The 21,002-nt window shown below is 42.3% G+C and overlaps 2 protein-coding genes across 2 annotated transcripts in view; one reads left to right on the top strand and one right to left on the bottom strand.

The window, feature by feature from the left end:
* Nucleotides 1-6,091, top strand: part of dnah9l (dynein, axonemal, heavy polypeptide 9 like) — a 38,918-nt gene extending 32,827 nt beyond the window's left edge. Inside the window, exons 74-91 of the mRNA XM_030751332.1 lie at nucleotides 232-396; nucleotides 527-667; nucleotides 883-1,053; nucleotides 1,122-1,244; nucleotides 1,344-1,537; nucleotides 1,657-1,805; nucleotides 2,082-2,209; nucleotides 2,376-2,513; nucleotides 2,681-2,770; nucleotides 2,860-3,051; nucleotides 3,198-3,317; nucleotides 3,662-3,721; nucleotides 3,822-4,004; nucleotides 4,252-4,434; nucleotides 4,754-4,869; nucleotides 4,987-5,099; nucleotides 5,193-5,333; nucleotides 5,844-6,091. Coding sequence (XP_030607192.1) covers nucleotides 232-396; nucleotides 527-667; nucleotides 883-1,053; nucleotides 1,122-1,244; nucleotides 1,344-1,537; nucleotides 1,657-1,805; nucleotides 2,082-2,209; nucleotides 2,376-2,513; nucleotides 2,681-2,770; nucleotides 2,860-3,051; nucleotides 3,198-3,317; nucleotides 3,662-3,721; nucleotides 3,822-4,004; nucleotides 4,252-4,434; nucleotides 4,754-4,869; nucleotides 4,987-5,099; nucleotides 5,193-5,333; nucleotides 5,844-6,091 — 2,655 coding nt within the window. The remainder of the gene's footprint in view (nucleotides 1-231; nucleotides 397-526; nucleotides 668-882; nucleotides 1,054-1,121; nucleotides 1,245-1,343; nucleotides 1,538-1,656; nucleotides 1,806-2,081; nucleotides 2,210-2,375; nucleotides 2,514-2,680; nucleotides 2,771-2,859; nucleotides 3,052-3,197; nucleotides 3,318-3,661; nucleotides 3,722-3,821; nucleotides 4,005-4,251; nucleotides 4,435-4,753; nucleotides 4,870-4,986; nucleotides 5,100-5,192; nucleotides 5,334-5,843) is intronic.
* Nucleotides 6,092-6,782: 691 nt separating this feature from the next.
* Nucleotides 6,783-19,918, bottom strand: map3k20b (mitogen-activated protein kinase kinase kinase 20b). Its single transcript, XM_030751546.1, has 11 exons — nucleotides 19,501-19,918; nucleotides 18,256-18,343; nucleotides 15,461-15,562; nucleotides 14,946-15,011; nucleotides 14,766-14,794; nucleotides 14,540-14,677; nucleotides 12,819-12,905; nucleotides 10,331-10,405; nucleotides 10,129-10,235; nucleotides 7,869-8,049; nucleotides 6,783-7,766 (listed from the first exon to the last, which is right to left on the bottom strand). The coding sequence occupies exons 1-11, from the start codon at nucleotides 19,657-19,659 to the stop codon at nucleotides 6,783-6,785; spliced, it is 2,016 nt and encodes a 671-aa protein (XP_030607406.1). The 5' UTR covers nucleotides 19,660-19,918.
* Nucleotides 19,919-21,002: the final 1,084 nt, after the last annotated feature.

Here is a 21,002-nt window from a genome sequence, read left to right as displayed (position 1 = left end):
CATTCCCTGCCTGAAGTGGAGAATCCACCTTTTTCTGACTGAGAACCAAGTTGCCTGATTTGATGTATTGTTTCTTCTGCTAGACATTTGGTATTTAGCTGCAAACTGCCCCAGTGCAAGCTGGAGGTCATTGCTTGATGAGGCCAACAGGTGTTGTTTCACCTGTGCTGTAACTCTGTGTCTTCTTGTTAATGTCTGTTACATGTATATATTTGCATTTTATTCCTACAGAGTGAACTGACAAAGCAGCAGAACATGTTTAAGATTGAGCTGAAGCTTCTGGAGGACGAACTGCTAACCCGGCTGTCTGCTGCAGAGAGTAACTTCCTTGGTGACAATGTGTTGGTGGAGAAGCTTGAGACCACAAAGCACACTGCTGCTGAGATTGAGATGAAGGTAACAGAGTAAATGTGTGCTTGGTTGCAGTAACATCAGTGAAATATTTGAGTAAGCCTACTTTTTACTCCCCAGTATGCCTCCTTTATATTTTCTCTTTTTTTCTGTCCTTGCCATCGCTCGTTCTCAGGTTCTGGAAGCAAAAGTTAATGAAGTGAAAATAAATGAAGCCAGAGAACACTATCGTCCTGTCGCCGTTAGAGCTTCTCTGCTGTACTTCATCATGAATGATCTCAATAAGATCAACCCCATGTACCAGTTCAGCCTCAAGGTAACCAGAGATGATCACAGGAGCTGACCACAGCCTAGATTGCACACAGGTTTCACATTCCCTATTGAAAATAAACAAAATGCTATAATCTGTCACACAGAAAACTCTAGACAACATAAGATGTAAAATACCTACATTTATGTGAAATCTGCAAATGTGGCATTTATGCAGTAAACAAATGCATCCTGCAAATTGATTTTCCCTTTTGTTCTCAGGCCTTTAACGTTGTTTTCCACAAAGCAGTGGAGACGGCGGAGGCCTGTGACGACGTAAAGAGCAGAGTAAACACGCTCATAGACTGTGTTACATACTCCACCTTCAACTACATCAGCAGGGGACTGTTTGAGAGAGACAAGCTCACCTTTACTGCACAGCTAGCCTTCCAGGTGTGTATGTGTTTGTGGACGGGTTAGAGAAAGACTGTTTGTCCCTGACTGCGTTCTCCCTCTTTCAGTTGCTCCTGATGAGTAAGGAGATAGATGTGAGAGAGCTAGACTTCCTGCTGCGTTTTAACATTGACCACAGCTATATCAGTCCCCTTGACTTTCTTTCCAACTCAGCATGGAGCGCCATCAAGGTTCACAAGCACATACACGCAAGACTTGTTTTTTGCTGGCTGTATTTGAATTACACTCTAAATGAAAAGCTGCTCTCTCCCTTGTACGTATTTGCCCAGGTGATGAGTTTCACTGATGAGTTTCGTGGTCTGGATCGGGATATTGAAGGCTCACCCAAGCGCTGGAAGAAGCTGGTGGAGTCAGAGTGTCCTGAAAAGGAGAAGTTTCCTCAGGAGTGGAAGGGGAAAAGTTCCCTGCAGAAACTGATTATGATGAGAGCCCTGAGGCCTGACCGGATGACCTATGCTCTTAGGTGATGAGGGGTTTTTTCCCCTTCTCGTCTCACTTGACTTTTGTTTTTTCTGTTTTTATATAAGAACTATTAAAAGCTGAGTTTGTTCATTTGTTTGTGTCAATGTGAACTGACTCTAGGAACTTTGTTGAAGAGAAGCTTGGTGTGAAGTATACAGAGGGCCGAAAGACTGAATTTGCAAAGTCCTTTAGAGAAAGTGGTCCTTCCTCCCCTATTTTCTTCATTCTCTCCCCAGGAGTGGACCCACTCAAAGATGTCGAATCACTGGGTACTGTTCAGAAAGCTGTATGCATGCAAGCGCAATTGTCTGATCATATGCTGTAATGTATTGATTTATTATTCAGTAAAGTGTGCAGCCATTGCTTTACAATTCAGTGACAGCTGCAACAAAAAAAAAAAAAAAACTTCAGAATGCAAATACAAGTAATGTATATTCTGAGCATATTAGAAAGAGATTTACAGTATATTCATCTAGGCCTAGTTTATTCCTAGATGAATGTTTAGTCTGTTAACACATAAAAATTTCAGTCCTGTGTCTTCCCAGGAAGGAAACTGGGTTTCACTATTGACCTTGGGAAGCTTCATAATGTCTCCTTGGGTCAGGGACAAGAGACTGTGGCTGAAATTGCCATGGAAAAGGCTGCCGAGGAGGGTCACTGGGTTATACTGCAGGTCTGATTAAAAGAAAGATGTTCTCATTTGAAATATTTTCATAGATAAAACACATTCTTATCATGTTAGAATAGACAGAATCTGAAAAAGAAATTGTTAAAAAAAATGACAGTGATGTATGCTACAGTATATTGAACGTTGATCATCCGTTTCCATTTCCCTGCAGAACATCCATCTGGTTGCTCGCTGGCTGGGTTCACTTGAGAAGCTCCTGGAGCGCTGCTGTGAAGACAGCCATCCAGACTACAGAGTGTTTATGAGCGCTGAGCCGGCATCCACACCCCAAGAACACATCATCCCACAGGTAAGCATTCAGTGCACATGCAAAAAGGTAACCTCGCTTTAATCTAACATCTACATAATGAATCTATGCTCCCAGCTGTCTTAACCTGCATCTCCATTGTATCCTTTGAATTACAGTTGAGTAGTGACACTAAATGTTGATCTTTTTAACTTACATCTTTTACTCAGGGAATTCTGGAAAATGCTATAAAGATCACCAATGAACCTCCTACAGGCATGCACGCCAATCTGCATGCTGCACTGGATAACTTTGACCAGGTGAGTTGCTCTTTTATTGTTTTGTTTATTGATTTTTTTTTTTTTTCATTTATTTATCAGTTTACTTATTTGTTTTGACCCCTCTCCAGGACATCCTGGACCAGTGCAGCCGTGAGCAGGAGTTTAAGACCATTCTCTTCTCTCTCTGTTACTTTCATGCCTGTGTGGCAGAGAGGAGGAAGTTTGGGCCTCAGGGCTGGAACAGAAAATATCCATTCAGCACTGGAGATCTGACTATATCAGTTAATGTCCTTTACAATTACCTGGAGGCTAATGCGCAGGTTGGCTTATTGTTGTTGCTGTGGGTGGATGGCACGGTGTAGACTGAAAGACTGGTGTATGTCAGTGGAATTGTGAGTGACTGGGCCACAGGATGATTAAGGTTGTGATTGCGTTGGCAATGATTTTTAAAATTCTGATGGTACAGGTGCCGTGGGAGGACCTGAGGTATTTGTTTGGGGAGATCATGTATGGAGGACACATCACTGATGACTGGGACAGGCGGCTCTGCAGAACGTATCTGGAAGAATACATGCAGCCCAACCAGGTTTGTGTGTCTGAGGCTAAAAGAAGACGCAGCGGGAGTGTGCCAGCAAACGTGCCTATAGAAAAAGAACGGGCTTCGCTGCAGGCATTATGTAGTAGCCAGATTTAACTGCTTTTCTTGTGCAAACTTGGGGCCATTTTGGGATGAATAGCAGCTCCAGTTAGAGCAGACTCACTAGTTTTTCCACTATAAACTGTCCATAAAAGCTGAAAATACTGGCATGAGTGCTTGGCAACCAGGTGCACCTGGGGAATTATGCTCCCTGGGTTTGGAATAATTTTGTGTTTTGTACAGTATTTGACACCTACAGCTAACAATACTTCTCTCTGTTTGGTATCTCCCAGTTTGACCGGAAGCTTGCATTGGCACCGGGGTTTGTCATTCCCTCCAACCTGGATTACCAGGTAAATTGAATCCAGTAGTGTATAAGAAAATATTTCCTCTGCATACAAATATTTCTGACTGTACAGCTCTTTAAGTAAATGTGTTACTCTGCTTCGCCAGGGCTACCATAATTTCATAGACGAGATGCTGCCCCATGAGAGCCCAGTGCACTATGGGTTGCATCCCAATGCAGAAATTGAGTTCCTGACAGTGACATCAGACAACCTTTTTCGCACTCTGCTGGAGCTGCAGTCTCCTGATGTCGTGATTGGAGAAGGAGCTTCGCAAACGTTGGAAGAGAAGGTAGATACACAGTTATTTTTTCTTGGAAGGTTTAAAAAGACAATTACAGATCTAAACCACTGACTGAATCTATCCTAAGCCATGAAGCACATTAAAAAAGTACCGATACTCACCAAATGTTTAAATTACTCACAGTAGGCTCACATTTAAACCACTTCCCTAATTCTAGGAGAAACAAGGAAGAAATGAGCAAATCAGTGAATCCAGCATCATGATCTGACTATATGCTTGCTCCACACAAATCCAGGTGAAATCAATTTTAGATGAAGTTCTGGAAAAGTTGCCCGAGGAGTACAACATGTCCGACATCACTGCCAAGACAGCTGAAAGGTCGCCATACATCCTGGTCTGCTTCCAGGAATGTGAGCGCATGAACACGCTCATTTATGAGATCCGCCGCTCACTGAGGGAGCTTGACCTTGGGCTCAAGGTATGCTTGATACTTTTGTGTGTTTGTACGGTTATTTACAGGACACATAGAAAACAAGTCAGGACGGTATAAAGACACAGAGGCCATCGCAGCACAGACTGTCATTACAGCAGAGCGTGCAGTGACAGTATCTCCAGATTCCCCCTGTGTCAAACTCTTTTCACACTAATCTGAGTTCCTTCATCAGATATTTGTGACAGTAGTTACACTGGTGCCTTAAAGGTAATATGTGTTAATGTTTCACTGATGTTAAAATGCTGCATACATAAGATTTGATCTGTGTAGTTTGGTGCTGTAACATTCTTGGTCTCTCTCAAAGGGTGAACTGGCCATGTCCTCTGAGATGGAGAAGCTGCAAGCAGCCTTGTTCTTTGACAACGTCCCAGATACCTGGACCAAGCTGGCCTACCCCTCTATTTACACCCTGTCGATATGGTGGTTTTTTTTTTTTTTTTTCATTTCTTCAGAGGTTATATTTTGTGGGGGGGTTGAGTGTCCACATGGCTGACATCATTCAGACTACTGTCTCTGTCTCTTTCTGTTTGATGTCAGGTATAACGATGTGATGCAGCGCTGCAAAGAGCTGGACAGCTGGACTCAGGACCTGTCGCTGCCCAGTGTTGTCTGGCTATCTGGGCTGTTTAACCCACAGTCCTTCCTCACTGGTAACATACACTTACAGTACGCATACAGAAAAGAGTTCTACTAACGTGTACACTTCTAATTCTTAGTTATTTTCTTGTGTCCTTGCATTCCAGCTGTTATGCAGTCTCTGGCACGTAAGAATGAGTGGCCTCTGGATAAAGTCAATCTGACGGTGGACGTGACCAAGAAGTTTAAAGAAGAGTTCAACCAGCCTGCCAGGGAGGGTGCATATGTGTACGGACTTTACATGGAAGGTAGGCAAACACTGCCTCTCATTTCCTGTTTATTATGGTGCAGCTTGAAGGGCCACAGGTCACTTCTTTGAGCGTAATTCTCCTTCTATGTGATTCTGTTCAAATAACATCTTATGCATTTAAATTGATGTGCCTCTGCACTGGTGATGGATTTCCAGTTGTCTGTCCTGGTTTCATATGTCAACGCAGCTTGAGGGAATTTCCTCAATTTTAGAGTAAACCGTCCACTCGCTCGAGGATTAACTGATTAGAATCTGGTGGTCAGAGGTCACTGTGATTCTATAAAGCAATTTTTTTGGCCATAACTTCTTCAGGACAGTATTCCTCACAAATGTCTAATAGCACAAAATAATAAATACACCATGATGCTCTGCAAACAAAAAAAAAAGACTTTATCAGGAGGAGCAGCAGATATGGCTCTAAACAGCAGCTGGGAAAATTAGTGGGGGCATAAAAATCCAAGGAGGTCATTTAAGTCTCCCTCTCTTCTTCACCTGCGCGCTACTACAGGTGCAAGATGGGATACTCAAACCGGAGTGATAGCTGAGGCTCGTCTGAAAGAGCTGACCCCAGCCATGCCTGTCATCTCAGTTCGAGCTGTGCCCAACGACCGTCAGGAAACCAGGAATATCTATGAGTGTCCCCTCTACAAAACCAAGATCAGAGGACCCACATATGTTTGGACTTTCAGTCTAAAAACCAGGGAGCGGCCTGCCAAATGGGTCCTGGCTGGAGTGGCTCTGCTACTCAGTGTGTAAGTGGTCTCAGTGAAGATGAAGTGGTCCTCAGCGCTCTCAATGTCCCTTTTGTATTTGTGACCCATATTGTTTGGGGTTTTTTTGTATTTAACATACAGTACAATATATACAAATACTAGAGTATGGAGGTAGCTGAGCAAAATGACTGGAATATAATAAGATTTCTTTCCTTTTTATTGAAAAATGATAAAATGTACAGAGAAAAATGCCAATACTTCACACACTAGATCACAGTTAGAACTGAAAGTCAAAGCACGTTTGGAACAAATCAAATCTATAAACTACAAGATCCTCTATAAGCAGGAGAAAACACAAGAAGAAAAAAAACAATACACAGTGCTGCCTCATTAGAGCTTTCAAGTGTGTTATTTTGTTACACTTGTACCTCTTACAGTATGTTATGCATCTGTTTTAATAGCACATTAAATTACACAGGTGAAGCCAATCTGACAACATGACAGTACAACCTCAAATTGTCTTTTTGTTCCTTCCCACTTCACAGTACACATATGGGTGTAGTATTCCTCCATTTAATTAAAAAAAAATAACAAAAGAAATGTGTGTATGCTAGCTCTTTTTAATGGGAGATCGCACATACTGTAGCTCAGATACTGCATGTGCCATTGAGTCAAAAATCTTTCTAGTTTGGCCTCTGTGTGTATTTCTGTGCGTGTGTCTGCTAATGTGTTGTTTAATCACTGTCAGACCAGTCGAGCTCCATCATGTCCATGGCTGCGGTGGCCATGTTGATCTTGGTTCCGTGTCGCACGCTGCAGCTCTTAACAGAGTTTTGATTAGACGATGCCCGCATGCTCACCTGCACCCCAGAGTGACCGATGACACCCACTTCACCCCTAATCTTTTGGCTGATGGCCTCGCTGACATCGCCTCTGACTCCCTGGACTACAACTCCCATGTCACTCCTGTGACCCCTGACCCCTAGCTCACTTCTGACACCACGACCAATGACTTTCATCATTCCCAGGTCGCCCATGTTCATGTCCATGTCCATGTCACCCAGTCTGTCCATCTCCCCCATCTCATCCATATCTAAAGACAGCATGTCCCCAAAGCCCCCCATATTGCCATGGAGACCCTTGAACATGGTAGGGAGCCTCCCTCCTTCGAGCCCACCCTCCACCCCCCTCTCTTCTAGTGTGTCCCCGAGTTTTTCTATCTCCCATCCTCCCTCCCTCTCCCTCTCTCCTTCTGCCTCTCCAAATCCCCCTGAGTACCCTCGGACAATAGTAGTCACCCTGCTTCTTTGCATACCTCCCCTCTCCCTGTCTCCTTCCTCCCATGTCCTCTCCTCCCTCTCCACAACTCCACCAGGGAAGCTCCTGAGTGTCACCTGCACCCTTCCTCCCTCCAAATTCCCACTATCGTCTCTGTCCCTCTGGCCCCAGCTTTTCTCCTCTAGGGTACCCTCATCTTCCTCATCCTCCTCCCCGAACCTCCCCTGCAACCCTCGGATCATGGCGTGCAGCCTCGCGCTGTCGAGTGAACCCATCCCTCTCTCCAGGACCGCACTGCTCCCCCTCTCTGTGTCTCCGTTGCTGAGTGTGCGAAGGAGAGAGCTGACACCAGCACTGCTGACCCCCGCGCTGTTGGAGTCTTGAGAGTGTGAGCGAAAGAACGAGCCAGAGGAGCTGCTGATGGATATCGGTGTGAAGAACTGATAAAGACAGAGACATGGGCAAGATAATAAAAAAAAGGTATCAGCTGATTTTGTTTATGGCAGTTTGAAATAAATTCTATACACCTAAGTTTTGCATACCGGTGAGATATTGGAGCGCTCCATGAGTAGGGAGGTTGGGCTGGGAGTCATGTTGGACCTCTCCATTAGCCTCTCCTCCCACAGTCTGAGCCTCCTCTCTCTCTCCTCAAGCTCCTTCTCCTTGGAGTAAAGTTCCCTCTCTAGCTTCCGGAGGCGCTCCAAGGTTGACTCAATTTCACACCTGGAGTATTTGCACATATGAAACACCCACAGGTAAAATATTAGTAATCAGTGACTAATTCCAGATTTCAACTTCTATTCAGAATGAAAATAAATAGTTCACATCTCAAAGAATTTGAATGTCATGAAAAAGTTCTTTTTTTTATATATAATTCATATGGAATACCAGTCAAAGGCTTTAATTTTGATGTTTATGGCTCATAGCTCATGAAAATCAAAAATCCAGTATAACTGCTGTTTATCTCTCAGTCTAGTTCAGTATTTGCCACTACAATCATGGGATGACTGCTTATTTGACAGAGGATTGACAAGAAAAGTAGACTCAGGAACTTAGGAGAGCTTCAAAAGGAGCTGACAGGCTCAAAACATCAAGAGCCACAATGCGCAGAAGTCTTCAGCAAAGGAGCTGCAGCTGTCATATTCCTGGTATAAAGCCACTCTTGAACATCAGAAGTGTCTTATGTTTGAAGTCCAGTGTGACGTTTCTGCAGTCTGTGATGATTTGGGGCACCATGTCATCTGCTGGTGTCAGTGGTGGTGACTGGTCCGCCATCCAAAGTCAACATGAGACGGTCAGCAGGAAATTTTAGAGCACTTCCTGCTTCCATCTGCTGACAAGCTTTATGGAGATACTGAATTCTTCTTCCAGCAGGACTTACCACCTGCCCATAGTGCCAAAACTATGACCGAATGGTTTGCTGACCGTGTTATTACTGTGCTTGATTGACCAGTATGCCTGACCTGTACCTCACTGAGAATCTATGTGGAATATTGCCAAAAGGAAGCCGAGAAACACCCGACCCAAAAATACTGTACAGACAAGCTAAAAGTCGCTATCAAAGCAACCTGGGCTTCAATAACACCTCAGCAGAGCCACTGCCTGATCAAATCCATGCTAAGCCACAGTGATGCAGAATTCATGGCAAATATGCCCCAAACCAAACACTGAGTGCATAAATGAGCATATCTTTCATTTCTGTATTGTGAATCCGTTTTGATATCAATATAATTATTAATATATAAAATATTAATGTTCACATGATTTGAGATGCTGGATTTCTGATTTTCATAAGATACAACACATATTTCACTTTGTGTGGAATGAATATAGAATATGTGAAAGTTTTCTGAATTAAATTACAAAAAAATAATTTTGAGATGCACTCTTGTGGACTTGCATATTGTTTTGTATGCCTCAATGCTTTTGCTGCAGTGCTGTCTGCTTCCACAAGAGGTCACTATGGGATTGGCTGTCGATGAGCTTGCGTTCACAAACACAATCATCTCTCACGGTAACTAAATATAGACCTATGCAGAGTCATACGTCCCCCCGTGTTCAGCCCATACTTCCCTTTTCATTCATCCCACCCCTTCACCTCCTTCACTCTGCCTCCTCCCCCCTTGTCCAAGTTTTTCCACCCGTACCTAAAACTTCACTCAGAATTGATTGCCTTCCTGTACTGATGATAAATATGCACAGAATGTCGCACCCTCTCTCCTCTGCTCCACTGGCCACCTCTCTCTCACTCTTACCCCCCCCCCCCCCCCCCCCCCCCCCATCTGTCCACTCTTGTTTTCCTCTATCCTTGCTGTTCCTCTCTTGCTCAGTGTTTTAGATTTCACACTCACGCAATACATTTCTGTTCCTCCCTGAACCTCTCCTCCTCGTCAACTCTTCAATTTGATTTCTCCTCAACCAACCCACACCTCCTCCAACCCCACCCCTTGCCTCTTCCTCCCCATGTCGGAGTGAGGGCAGAGTGGAGGAGTAGAGGAATCTCTTCCATGGCTACTTTCCAGAGAGCTTAATATAGACTGAAGTAGAGTGCAGGGTCACACATTCAGCTTCTCCCTAGAGCTTCAGAGGCCACAGAGTTGTGTATGTATACATGTATGTGAGCGCACATGTGGGGACTGGTGATCCACCGTGTGCACACGCATTCGAGAGAGCGCATTTGTCAGCTTCACAAGAGAAAAACACTTTACAGCATACACATAAAAATGTCAGGCGATCCCTCTGACAGAGTGCAGTTACACTCATCTCTTTTGGATGTCTACAAAAATGTTTTTGTGCGTGTACCTCCACTGGTCCTTGTTGTGTAGGAAGGAGTTACACTGGTCCGGTAGCCTGCTATCGTTAGCCATGGTCTCCAGGGTTGCCAGCACCTGCTTGAACTGCGGACGCTCCTGCAAATACATTTGTGCACACAGGATATGATCCTGGATCTTTAAACGTGTGCCATGTGAAACTTTTCATTGTGTCCTGAGTCAGTTTAGCTTACCTTTGGCTCTGCTTGCCAACATTTCCTCATCAGCTCTGCAAAACTTGCTGGACAGCTGGTGGGAATGGTCAGCCTCTGGATAGCCATACACACAAACACAGGCACATGTACACATAATTACCACACAAATTATACCACCTTTTTTTGTCTTTTTAGGGGAGGGTTTCTGCACAATGCCCTGGTCAGAGTGTTTTCAGTTAATCAACCATCCTTTCATTCAAATATCTCCTTGACTTGGACTCAAGGTTGAACTGATTAGAATCTGGTGATCAAAGGTTACTGTGACCTCAAAACACACACACACACACACACACACACACACACTGTTGGCCATAACTCAAGAATTAAAACACATCATGAAACTTTGCACAAATGTATAATGGAATAAAAGGATGAAGTTATCACATTTTATATCCAAAGTTTTATGTCCTAGTGTTGCACAAAAACACTTTACTGAAGGAAAAATGGAAATAAACAGGAATTTTTAAAAACCAGAATCGTGGATTATGAGTCTGCAAGCCTGGCAACTGTGTAACCTAAACGTCAAATAAAAGCATCTTTAAAATGAGAGACTGCAGCCTTATATTTCGCTCTGTGAGGCTGCACTTAAATAGCATGGAGCTTTGCAACTTGCTGCATTGCCCATATTGATAATGCATGCTGATGCTTTGCAGGTAGCCTATAATGATCCTATAACAGCGTGTCAGCATGCTTTCTTTCATTTGCTAAGCAGAAATACACACTATTTAATCAAAAGCTGAAGAGATCAGGTCTGTGGTCTGATCAAATTTAAGTGACAATTATCTCAAATTTGGCATTGCATTTCATTTGAAATCAAATCAGAAAAACAGCTGGCTGCCAGTCTGGCAGAGATCAACACTTTGTGTATCTTGTCTCAGTACTTAATTCTGCAGCGCTTAATTCTTTTACCTCCAAGACGCTGCCTAAACTTTATTGTATTATTTCCTCTTTAAAGACTTCCACCTGCTCCTTTGACATAATAAAGTAAACTTGGCACCATTAGCCCTCAGCATTTATTAGCTCCATGGTGACCAGCATTGTTCGCCCGTCCTTGTCCTGCCACTGAAAACCAGAAAACTGCATTTTAGGAAAATACCACTAGGCAACAAATAAACCCCTCCTAGCTGCTAACTTAGGTACACTAATTTCTCCAGCTTTTGGCACTTTACACTACTCCATCCTTATTCATAACTTAAACCCTCTTTATACTCCTGTCCAACTTTTCTTCATCCACAATCTCAGATCTGGAGGAACTTTAACAAACTCACTTCAACAACTGTCTCTAAGACACAAAATCCTGTGAGAGATTTGAGATCGTCAGAGCAAAGACTTTACTGAGATCCAGGACTAAGTTCTCTGGGGAGAGGACTTTTGGCATAACAATGCCAAAACTATGGTGCTCTCTTCTGTTAAACAGTTCTCCTTTTTTGTTTTACTTTTCTCCCTTTCACTGAGATTTTCAACTGCATTCCACACACTTGAAATCAGTAATGAGGGAACAGAGACGCCTCACATCAAAACTGTTTGACTTTAGCAGAAAATTGTGTGTTTTATGTTAAATAAGCTGAAAAGCTGACTGTGAAAAAAGACTTTCAGGTCTTTTGAAATTAGAACTATTCTCAAAAGAAACTAGGTTATCGGTTTACAGTGCTAGGTTCATAATTCCAGGTTTCCCCAACTTACAATCCATCCCATTGTTTACGATCTAAATGCTAGAGTTGGTTCATGCTTATCTTTCTTTAATGTGTAAACTGCAGCAACAAAACCATTCCTCTGGAGATCATGGGCCGAGACATCTCCACAGTACAATGCGGTAAATGGAAACAAGTTTTCTCTGGGGATTAATCCTAAAATATCACCGACTCAGAGTGGAGAGAGGGCAAACTGAGGGGTCAGGAAGAGAGGTGTAGCAATGGAAGGGGAAAATCAGAGGGAGACTGGGAAAGAGGAAGAGAGAGAGAGTTATTTAGGGAGAGTATTTGGAAATGGGCCAGCAGCTACGGAGGAATCATGTTCTCCGTGTTGTTTGTTGGGTCCTTGTGCATGCGTGTGTGTGTGTGTGTGTGTGTGTGTGTGCGTGTGTTTCTCTTACAGGGGAGTCGGGCATGTTAGTAACTGAAACACAGATGCAGTGTAGCCATCATCCCCTACCACTATAAACCTCAAGAATCAACTCTCCTATCACTGCCATCCACCCCCACCCCCGACTCTCTCTGCCTCTCTCGCTCGTAAAGGTTTTAACCAGGGGGAGTCTGGCCGAGCTCCACTGCAGTGTATCCAGGCCTTACAAGAGCAGAGAACTGACATCAGGCCTAAAAATACTCAGCCTTAGCCTCACCAGCTCACAGTGGAAACCATGAGAGCATTACATTGTGCCTCCAGTCGCCTCAAACTCTAGTGGGTCTAAACGCTTCCACTATGTTCAACAAAGATGTGTATGCATGTATGTGGTCTCTGTGCGGGTTACCTCTTGTTTTTCCACCACCAGCCATGCAACCTGCAGCCCTTCGAAACCTTTGAACGGAACCTCCCGAGTCAGCATCTCCCATAGCACCTGGCCACAGAACAGACTGTTAGAAAACAGCATGCAGTGAGGAGCGATAACAAAATGGCATCAGTACTATTGATACCTGAGGCAGCAAAGGCTTGTCAGATGGACTCAGCTTCTTATATTTAATTTCATTCATTTGAAACTTGTTTGAAATGTATTTGTGTATATCTTTATGTAAAACGTGGGTATTCTTAAAAGACTTTTTATCCACTCTGACTGTTGAGGCCAGTTCACTCAAAACTCTTGGCTACTACTTCATTTGCTCGTTGTTTAAAAAGACATTTCACCCTTTTATCCACCCTGTTATAACTTTAGACATGCTTTAAGTTAGCTACAGTACTGTGCAAAAGTCCTGAGCCACACCTCATTTCTTTGTACTTTACTTCCAAGGAGCCAGACTCTATTGTAAATTTTTGAGCAATAGTTCTCCAGGCTTTTCAAATGTTTTCTTTGGGCATTGGCTGTAAATCCGATCCTTGTACCTGACCATTTTCAGAGGATTCTTTTCTTGTTGTTGTTTCCTTGTTAAGCCTCCTATCAATGACCTTGAATCATTCATAAAAAAGGATCTAACTCAAGGGATGAATCAGTGTTACACATGCTACACATTAACAGACAACATAGCAAAGATGCAATTTTAAACTGTATCTTTAGGCATTTCATTATTAGCAGCCTGTCACAGAAACATATAATTTGTTCCCTTTTCTTTAGTTGAATCTGTGAAAAATGCCAAAGATAACACAGTTTGCCAAGAATAAAACTGGCAAACTGTCACCTTACACCAACAAGGTGATTCCCAAAGAGCTATTAACTGAAAACTTGGCATATCTCAGCATAGTGTGCAGTGTGTCCTTAAGAAATCTGAGGAAGCTGGACAAGTGTCTGACCTGACCTGCCAGGGACTACAGATGAAACGTAGCCTTCTGGCCAATTCTGGCAGGTGGGATGGGATCCGATGGGATCATCCTGACAGAGAACAGAACAAAAGGCAGCCAACATCCAAAGAAGAGCTTTGAGTGTCCTTCAAGAAGCCTGGAGAGGTATTCATGAAGACTACTTAAAGAAATTACAAGAAAGCTGCCTCAGAGAGTTCAGGCTGTGCTGAAGAATAAAGGTGGTCACACCAAATATTGACTTTCAAACCCATTAAAACTCGGTTTCTGCCTTATGTTCCGTATTTCCATTTATGTTTGCGCATGTTTCAGTAATTCATTGCATCTATTCATCCCATTTTCCCAGTAAAAATAAAGAAATGAGCACTGGCTCAAGACTCTTGCACAGTACTGTATTCATTCACTCATTTGCTTATTTATCTACTTATCTAGTTTAATCATTTATCCATCCCTCTTTGTTGTCTATTACTGTAACTTAACTATTAACTTTACTGCTCACATTTGCTCTGATCTGCGCAATTCTTTAATTAAATTGTTATTTCTGTTTCTTAGGATTAGTAGAACTAATCTGCCCGTGTACCCCAGGGGGTACTGCAAAAGTACCCCCTGGGGTACTTATACCCCTAGTTGTGATTTGCTAAATTACAGCACAAATGCTGAGTGCTACAGTACATCTCTTGTTTCTACAAAAAGACTCATTCCTGATCTTACAATACTGAAATTGACACAGTACTGCCAACTCACCACACCGTAGGAGTAGGTGTCACAGGTCTCAGAGACAGGCAGGCTCTGAATGACCTCTGGAGCCATCCAGGGAAAAGTGCCCACCACTGTCATATGGGTGGTATGGGAAAGAAACTTAGATGCTCCAAAGTCACAAATCTGACATACCAACAGAAAGACGTTATTAAAAAGATGCACAAACTGCATGCCTGAATTTTTTGTTTGTAAATAGATTATAGTTACAAACCTTAAGCACTTTATCTGCTGTCATCACCACTGTAAAACAGATTATACAAACCAGTTAATGGTGTACAGGACTGAAAATGCCTAGCATTCAGGACCCATGTACATATGCATGATGCGCATATGTACCAAAAGCAACTTAAAAAAAAATAATAATCTGAATGGGGTTTAAGTCATGTGTTACCATTTCGGGACTTTAGGTCTCTGTGAATCACTTTGACTGGAGCTTCTCCATGCAGGTAATGCATCCCTGTAAGGAAATCAAGCATTAATAACAAGGACATTTTGAAAGAAATAACTACAGCACTTTGATCTTTATTCTCCATTTGTTTAATAATATTCAAGGTTTGGATGTAATTTCATTTCTTCTTGTTGACCAGTTTCAGTTAATGCAGAAATTTTCTGGGCTTAAAATCTATGTGTAAGACAAGATTTTCAGCAAACGAGCAGCTAAATTAAGGGGAAAATGCTGAAATGGTATGAAAAATAACTATTTCAAAACCTTATCTCTAAAAATATGTGGCAGACTTTATCACATCTAATTGTTAAGTGTGCTGAATGGACACACAATTTGGAGACAGCGATTTAGAGGCAAACAAAAAGCTGTAGTTCTTCTCTGGTACATAACCTGGCAGTACTTCTACCTCTAAGATGCCTGATATCAAAATCCAGTTTTTACTAATTATTCTTCCTTCATACCTTTAGCCATCTGTATAGCCCATGTCATGATCTGGTTCATGTCCATCTCTTCACTCTGCTCACTGGCAAGGTACTCATACAGAGACCCACCACTAGCATATTCTGTAAGTACAGCACAGACATACAGAAACAATGCAATTAAGGCAAATTGTGTGTACCAGTGTACAGCTGTGCATCGTGTACAATGAGTCAACGAGGAAAGAGGAAAAGATCAATTTTTCATATATATATATATATATATATATATATATATATATATATATATATATATATATATATATATATATATATATATATATACCGTATTTTCCGGACTATAGAGCGCACCATACTATAAGCCGCACCTACAAATTTTTTGGAAAAAACTGGAAACGTACATATATAAGCCGCACCGGGCTATAAGCCGCTGGTATCTCCGCCGCTCTCGGTTTTCCACAATTACTCGGCACTCAGCAGAGGGGGACAGACAACCCCAAATTTGAGTTATAACAAGTCAATTCACCATTGATTCGTTCACGCCGAGCTTACGTGCAGCGGCTCTATTTCCCTCCTGTAGTGCCAGGTCGATAGCCCTCAACTTAAAAGCGGCATCATAGGAAGTTCTTTTTGTGGTTTCCATGATGAGGGAGTTTGAAAAAAATCTCTTTTGTGCCTGCTGCTAGCACTTGTTGGCGCTTTCTTCTTTGATTTCCAACTTTGACGTCCCATGATTCATATCCTGCTAAAGAGCCCCCTGGTGGTTAAAGAAAAATCCACAGAAACGCCGCACCGGGCTATAAGCCGCATGGTTCAAAACGTGGGAAAAAAGTAGCGGCTTATAGTCCGAAAAATACGGTATATATATATATATATATATATATATATATATCAAAAATAAAATCAAAAAGCAATACAATTTTACACTTTATTCTTGGATGTTTTTATTTCAGTTTTTTCCTCTGCCTTGTCACCCTAATTACACTCATTAACCAATTAATTAGTTACGTTGCTAGTACCAGGTTGGGCCTCCTTTTGCCTTCAAATAAACATTCCTCAGGGATTTTGGACAGTATTGACATGATGGCATCATACAGTGCTGGAGATTAGCAGGGGACTGATGCTTCTGTGTTAAATCTACGCCATAGGTACACTGTAACTGGAAACCCCTCTGAAACCTTATGATGCAACCGATGCCACAATCTGATGCGCACGCTCTTGGAAATCTAAGTACACGCCCGGCAACTATTGTGACTGACTTGTTCAGGATTGTGAATTCCTCCTATGCATTTTGTGGCTACTTATTCGCCTTTTATTGCATTTTATCAGCTTATAAGGAATAATACTCATAGCCTCAATATAAGGACTCACAGATGTCAGCAAATTTCTGGAGGGAGATTGCTGAAAACTATTAGAATGGATGTGAAGGAATGTACAGAGAAGTGGAAATACTTGAGGGACAAGTATGTTTGCCCCATGAAACAAAAAAAAAAATGACTGCAACAAAGAGAGGCAACCCAGGAGGGAAAAAGTCCCACAGAGTTTTATTTGTTTCTATCATAGCTGATTGGTTGATGGACATCATGCCTCATTCCCACGCTTTTGGCCAGACTCAGTCACATCAGAAATGGCTGTGTGGGGATCCCTATTGAACCAGGAAAGCAGTCTGAGCACAGCTGCCTAGACCTTCCTCACTCCAATAACTAATATATAAATATATTTAAAAAAAATTTTTTAAATAAATTAACACCTGATGTAATTTTATGTTTGTGGCTTATTTATTTAGTGGGCTTATTTATTCAATAAACAATTATTTCTTTATTTTTGATTATATGGCAGCTTTGGTCTTCCATAAAAATCTTGAAAAAAACTGTATGTTACAATGTGTGAGAAACACAGCACACATATAAACACTGCATAAGTCATACACACAGAGACGCTGCCTCAAATCATCGGAAAAGCTTTCAACCTCCACACCCTGCTCTGACTGTTGAATCCAAAACATGTGAGCACTTTTCCATTCAGCAGTGTAGTGTCTGACAGAAAGTGGAACACAGAGGATACTGTCCAATCAAAAGAGGCCCTCGTAGCTTAGTGAAAATGTAAATAAAGGCCTGAATGCTACCATTTGCAACATACTGAGCAAAATCTGCACCAAATCATGCCGGTACCTATTTCATGTTTCATTCTTAATAAGCATTAGACTTCAAATCAGCTGCGACAAGAATTGTTGCTGGACAATTCAGTAATGGTGTGTCAGTGTTTTATATTAACCATATAAACCCATCCGGGACATCCAAACATGCTGGTCTCAGTTACAAATGTTCTGCCAGGAAAGACCACAAGAAACAGAGTTCAAAGTATGCTCTGATGTTTCAAAACACACGCATAAACACTTGTCGGCCATCAGAGCATGTGCTAACGTGTGTGTAACTTTCTCTGCCTAGGATCAAATACACACTAATTAAACCAATATACACACACACATACATACACGTGCAGTTTCAGATGCCCACAGTGAGTCCTGACTGTAACCTGCAACTTTTATGCCTTACCGCAAACCTTGACCTGATAATGACCTCATACTTATATTAGACAAGATAATATATACACATTTTATTTTGTGTATCTCATCTAAGGTTAGGAATTAAACTACCCTGGCAATTATAGGATTTGGGTTCATGTTGTGAAGACATCTGAAAGTATATATGAATTTCACACACACACACACACACACACACACACACACACACACACACACACACACACACACACACACACACACACACACACACACACACACATATATTGAGTCTGACCTGTGACAATGCCATAGTTGGGAGATTCCAGCACAGCTCCATAAAACTGAATGATGTTCTTATGACTCAGTACACTGAGAATCTCAGCCTGGATGAGGGGGTCAAGAAAAAGAGAAGCGGAGAAACATGATCACCTTCATTACTTCAAGTTTTACAGTGTGCGACTCTGGCAAAGGAGCACAACCTTTAAGAAAATGATCATACATCACTGAGTGTTACCCTAACCTAAATGTTAAAAACAATTTTAAAGTTAATCCTGACAGCGTGTCCAGGATGCCTGAGCTGAGGTCGGAACCTCTTCCATTCCACAAGTTGAGTATCTTTACAAAGATCCTCCACCCTGCAGCAATAAACATGCCATAAATCTGAAATGGCATCTAGATCATCGCTTGTGCATATGTGGAATATGTAACTTTTGCCAGACAACATAATATACCAGCAGTAAAATGGATTTACACATATAATGCAATTGAGCATGAAAATATTTTCTCTATAAACACTTAATTTCTCCATAAATACTTTTTCTTCCAAGGAGAAATTTATCACCCCAGGTTCACTCTCATTTATTGTTGTAAGGCTGCCGGTTTGTGCAAAGACTTGCAGAAAAAGATGTATGAAGGGTCCACATGAAGCTGCAGTTCTCCCATTATCCATCAACTTGTATTTACACATGAACTGTGCATACAGCTTTATGCATATCTGCCCGCCCTCTACGTATTTTGTGTGGGTCAGAGAAAGTGAGAGCCTGAGAAGTCGGTCTACTGACAAATTAAAATAAAAACCACTTTTTATTTGTCTATAATATATATGTGCCCTCTACCAGCCCAGGATTATTAACATGGAAGGAAATAATGCAGCCCAGCTCATACTCATGGAGGCTCACACCCAGTCCTAAACTGAAGTGAATTAAGCCTCAAGTGACTACACACACTTCACCCTAACATACAATGGGAGGAACAGGGGAGTCCAGGCATAAATAAAGCTGCTCCATCTACAAAGTGGGAGGGGGGAGGAGGGGGATGAGAAGCGGTATGTTTAAGATAAACACATGTACAATGGCAGACCACAAGGGAGGGGTAGGGGGCAGCAGGGGGCTTTGGATCCAAAGAGAGTGGAAAGTGACCATTTTTGAAATTTTGGGCAGCATTGTGCCACAGAGGAGAGGCTATAATTAATGACTACTGTAAATTATGATTGTACACGATTGGTTCGGTGCCTGTGTGTGAGTGCATGTCTTCCTTTTACCTCTTTGTCGATCTTCAAAAGCTTCTTCACAGCCACTTCCTTGTCCTGGGATATCCAAAGGGCTCTGTAGACGCTCCCAAAGCTGCCTCCGCCACAGTTCTCATAGAAGAGCAAGTCCTCATGCTTTATCTGCACAAACGACGAACCAGGGGACGACATGGCATACTGACTCCCGCGCACTCAAACACATACACACATACACACACGCAGCCCCCAAAGTGTGAATGTTCAACTACCTAACCGCTATCCCGAATGTATACCAGTCACGGATCAGCTGAGAGCAAGTGAAGGATAAGAACTCAAAAGAGAGGTGAAGTCGTTTCCTCCACAGGGTCAGAGTGGATGTTGTCAGTCAGCAGAACAGATTGTCAGGGAGAAGAAACCAGAAAGTGCTGGAAAGAGAGAGAGAGAAGTTTGCTCCCTGTGAGTCAGGAAAAGTCAACTGTCACTACCAGACAAGGTATTACATTGCCTGATAGTGGTGATCCAGTGTAACTGCAATACAGAGCACACACACACACACACACACACACACAAGCTTGAGGATGAGGGAGAGGTGAGCGTCTGAGTGTGCGTAAGTTACGGGTTGCAGTCAGTGTGCGCAGTCTGTCTGCAGCAGACACACTGTTCAAATATGGTCATTGGTATCCCGGGCATTCCTTCTTCCTGGATAACCGTGGCTATATAAAGCTCTCCATACACACACATATACAACTCTGGCTTATAGTGTGCCTGACATAGTGTAAATCATTTAGCAACAAGGTTGTTGCTGCCACATATGCACCTAAATCTATCCCTCACACGCTCTGCAGCTAAAAACACACACTCACCAGCGAAGCCAGGCAGGGACAGCGTGTTACTCAACCAGACAGGAATGACCCACTGACATCATCAAGCAGGATAGCTGTGCTGACATCACTGCGTAGGGACAGGTGAGATCAGCCATGGGAAGTTAGGGACACTTGTCACTCGTTGACTGTAATCAAGTACAAATGTGGACTTCGTAGTGATTCACTGAATAAATAAAACACGACAAACTCTGCCAGAAGCTCTTAGAAGCTGCGGTGAATCATGACAACTCATAGTACAAATGTGCTGCGTAAAGTAAACAACACCCTAAGAGACTGGCTGCTTGAAGAGATAAAAATTTACAGCTAAAAATAAGTTCAACAATAAAATAGGCAAATGGAAACTGTGATGCAAATGTTATTCGCCACTATGCAATTTACATTTTTTTAAACTTAAATTAAAGCCACAGTGTTTCATTGAAGTTCATCAACATGGTTTTTGTATGAAAGGTTGGTAATTTGGAATGGCACTATATAAGGTCATGTGTTAAAGAAACAGTTATCCTCTGAGAGTCGCTGCTCATACAATACTGCACTTTTTCTGCTCCTAATATTGCAGAAATGTTCCATTCACAGGAAAATGTTTGTCTATACATAGAGCTCAACAGAAAGTTGTAGGGATTTAGTACTCTTCAGTACAGCAGTGACGTGCAA

This window comes from Archocentrus centrarchus, chromosome 17 (assembly GCF_007364275.1).
Source record: "Archocentrus centrarchus isolate MPI-CPG fArcCen1 chromosome 17, fArcCen1, whole genome shotgun sequence".
In the NCBI taxonomy this organism is placed as follows: Eukaryota; Metazoa; Chordata; class Actinopteri; order Cichliformes; family Cichlidae; genus Archocentrus; species Archocentrus centrarchus.
The sequence above is the reverse complement of the archived record's forward strand: the minus strand, read 5'-3'. Positions and strand labels throughout refer to the sequence as shown.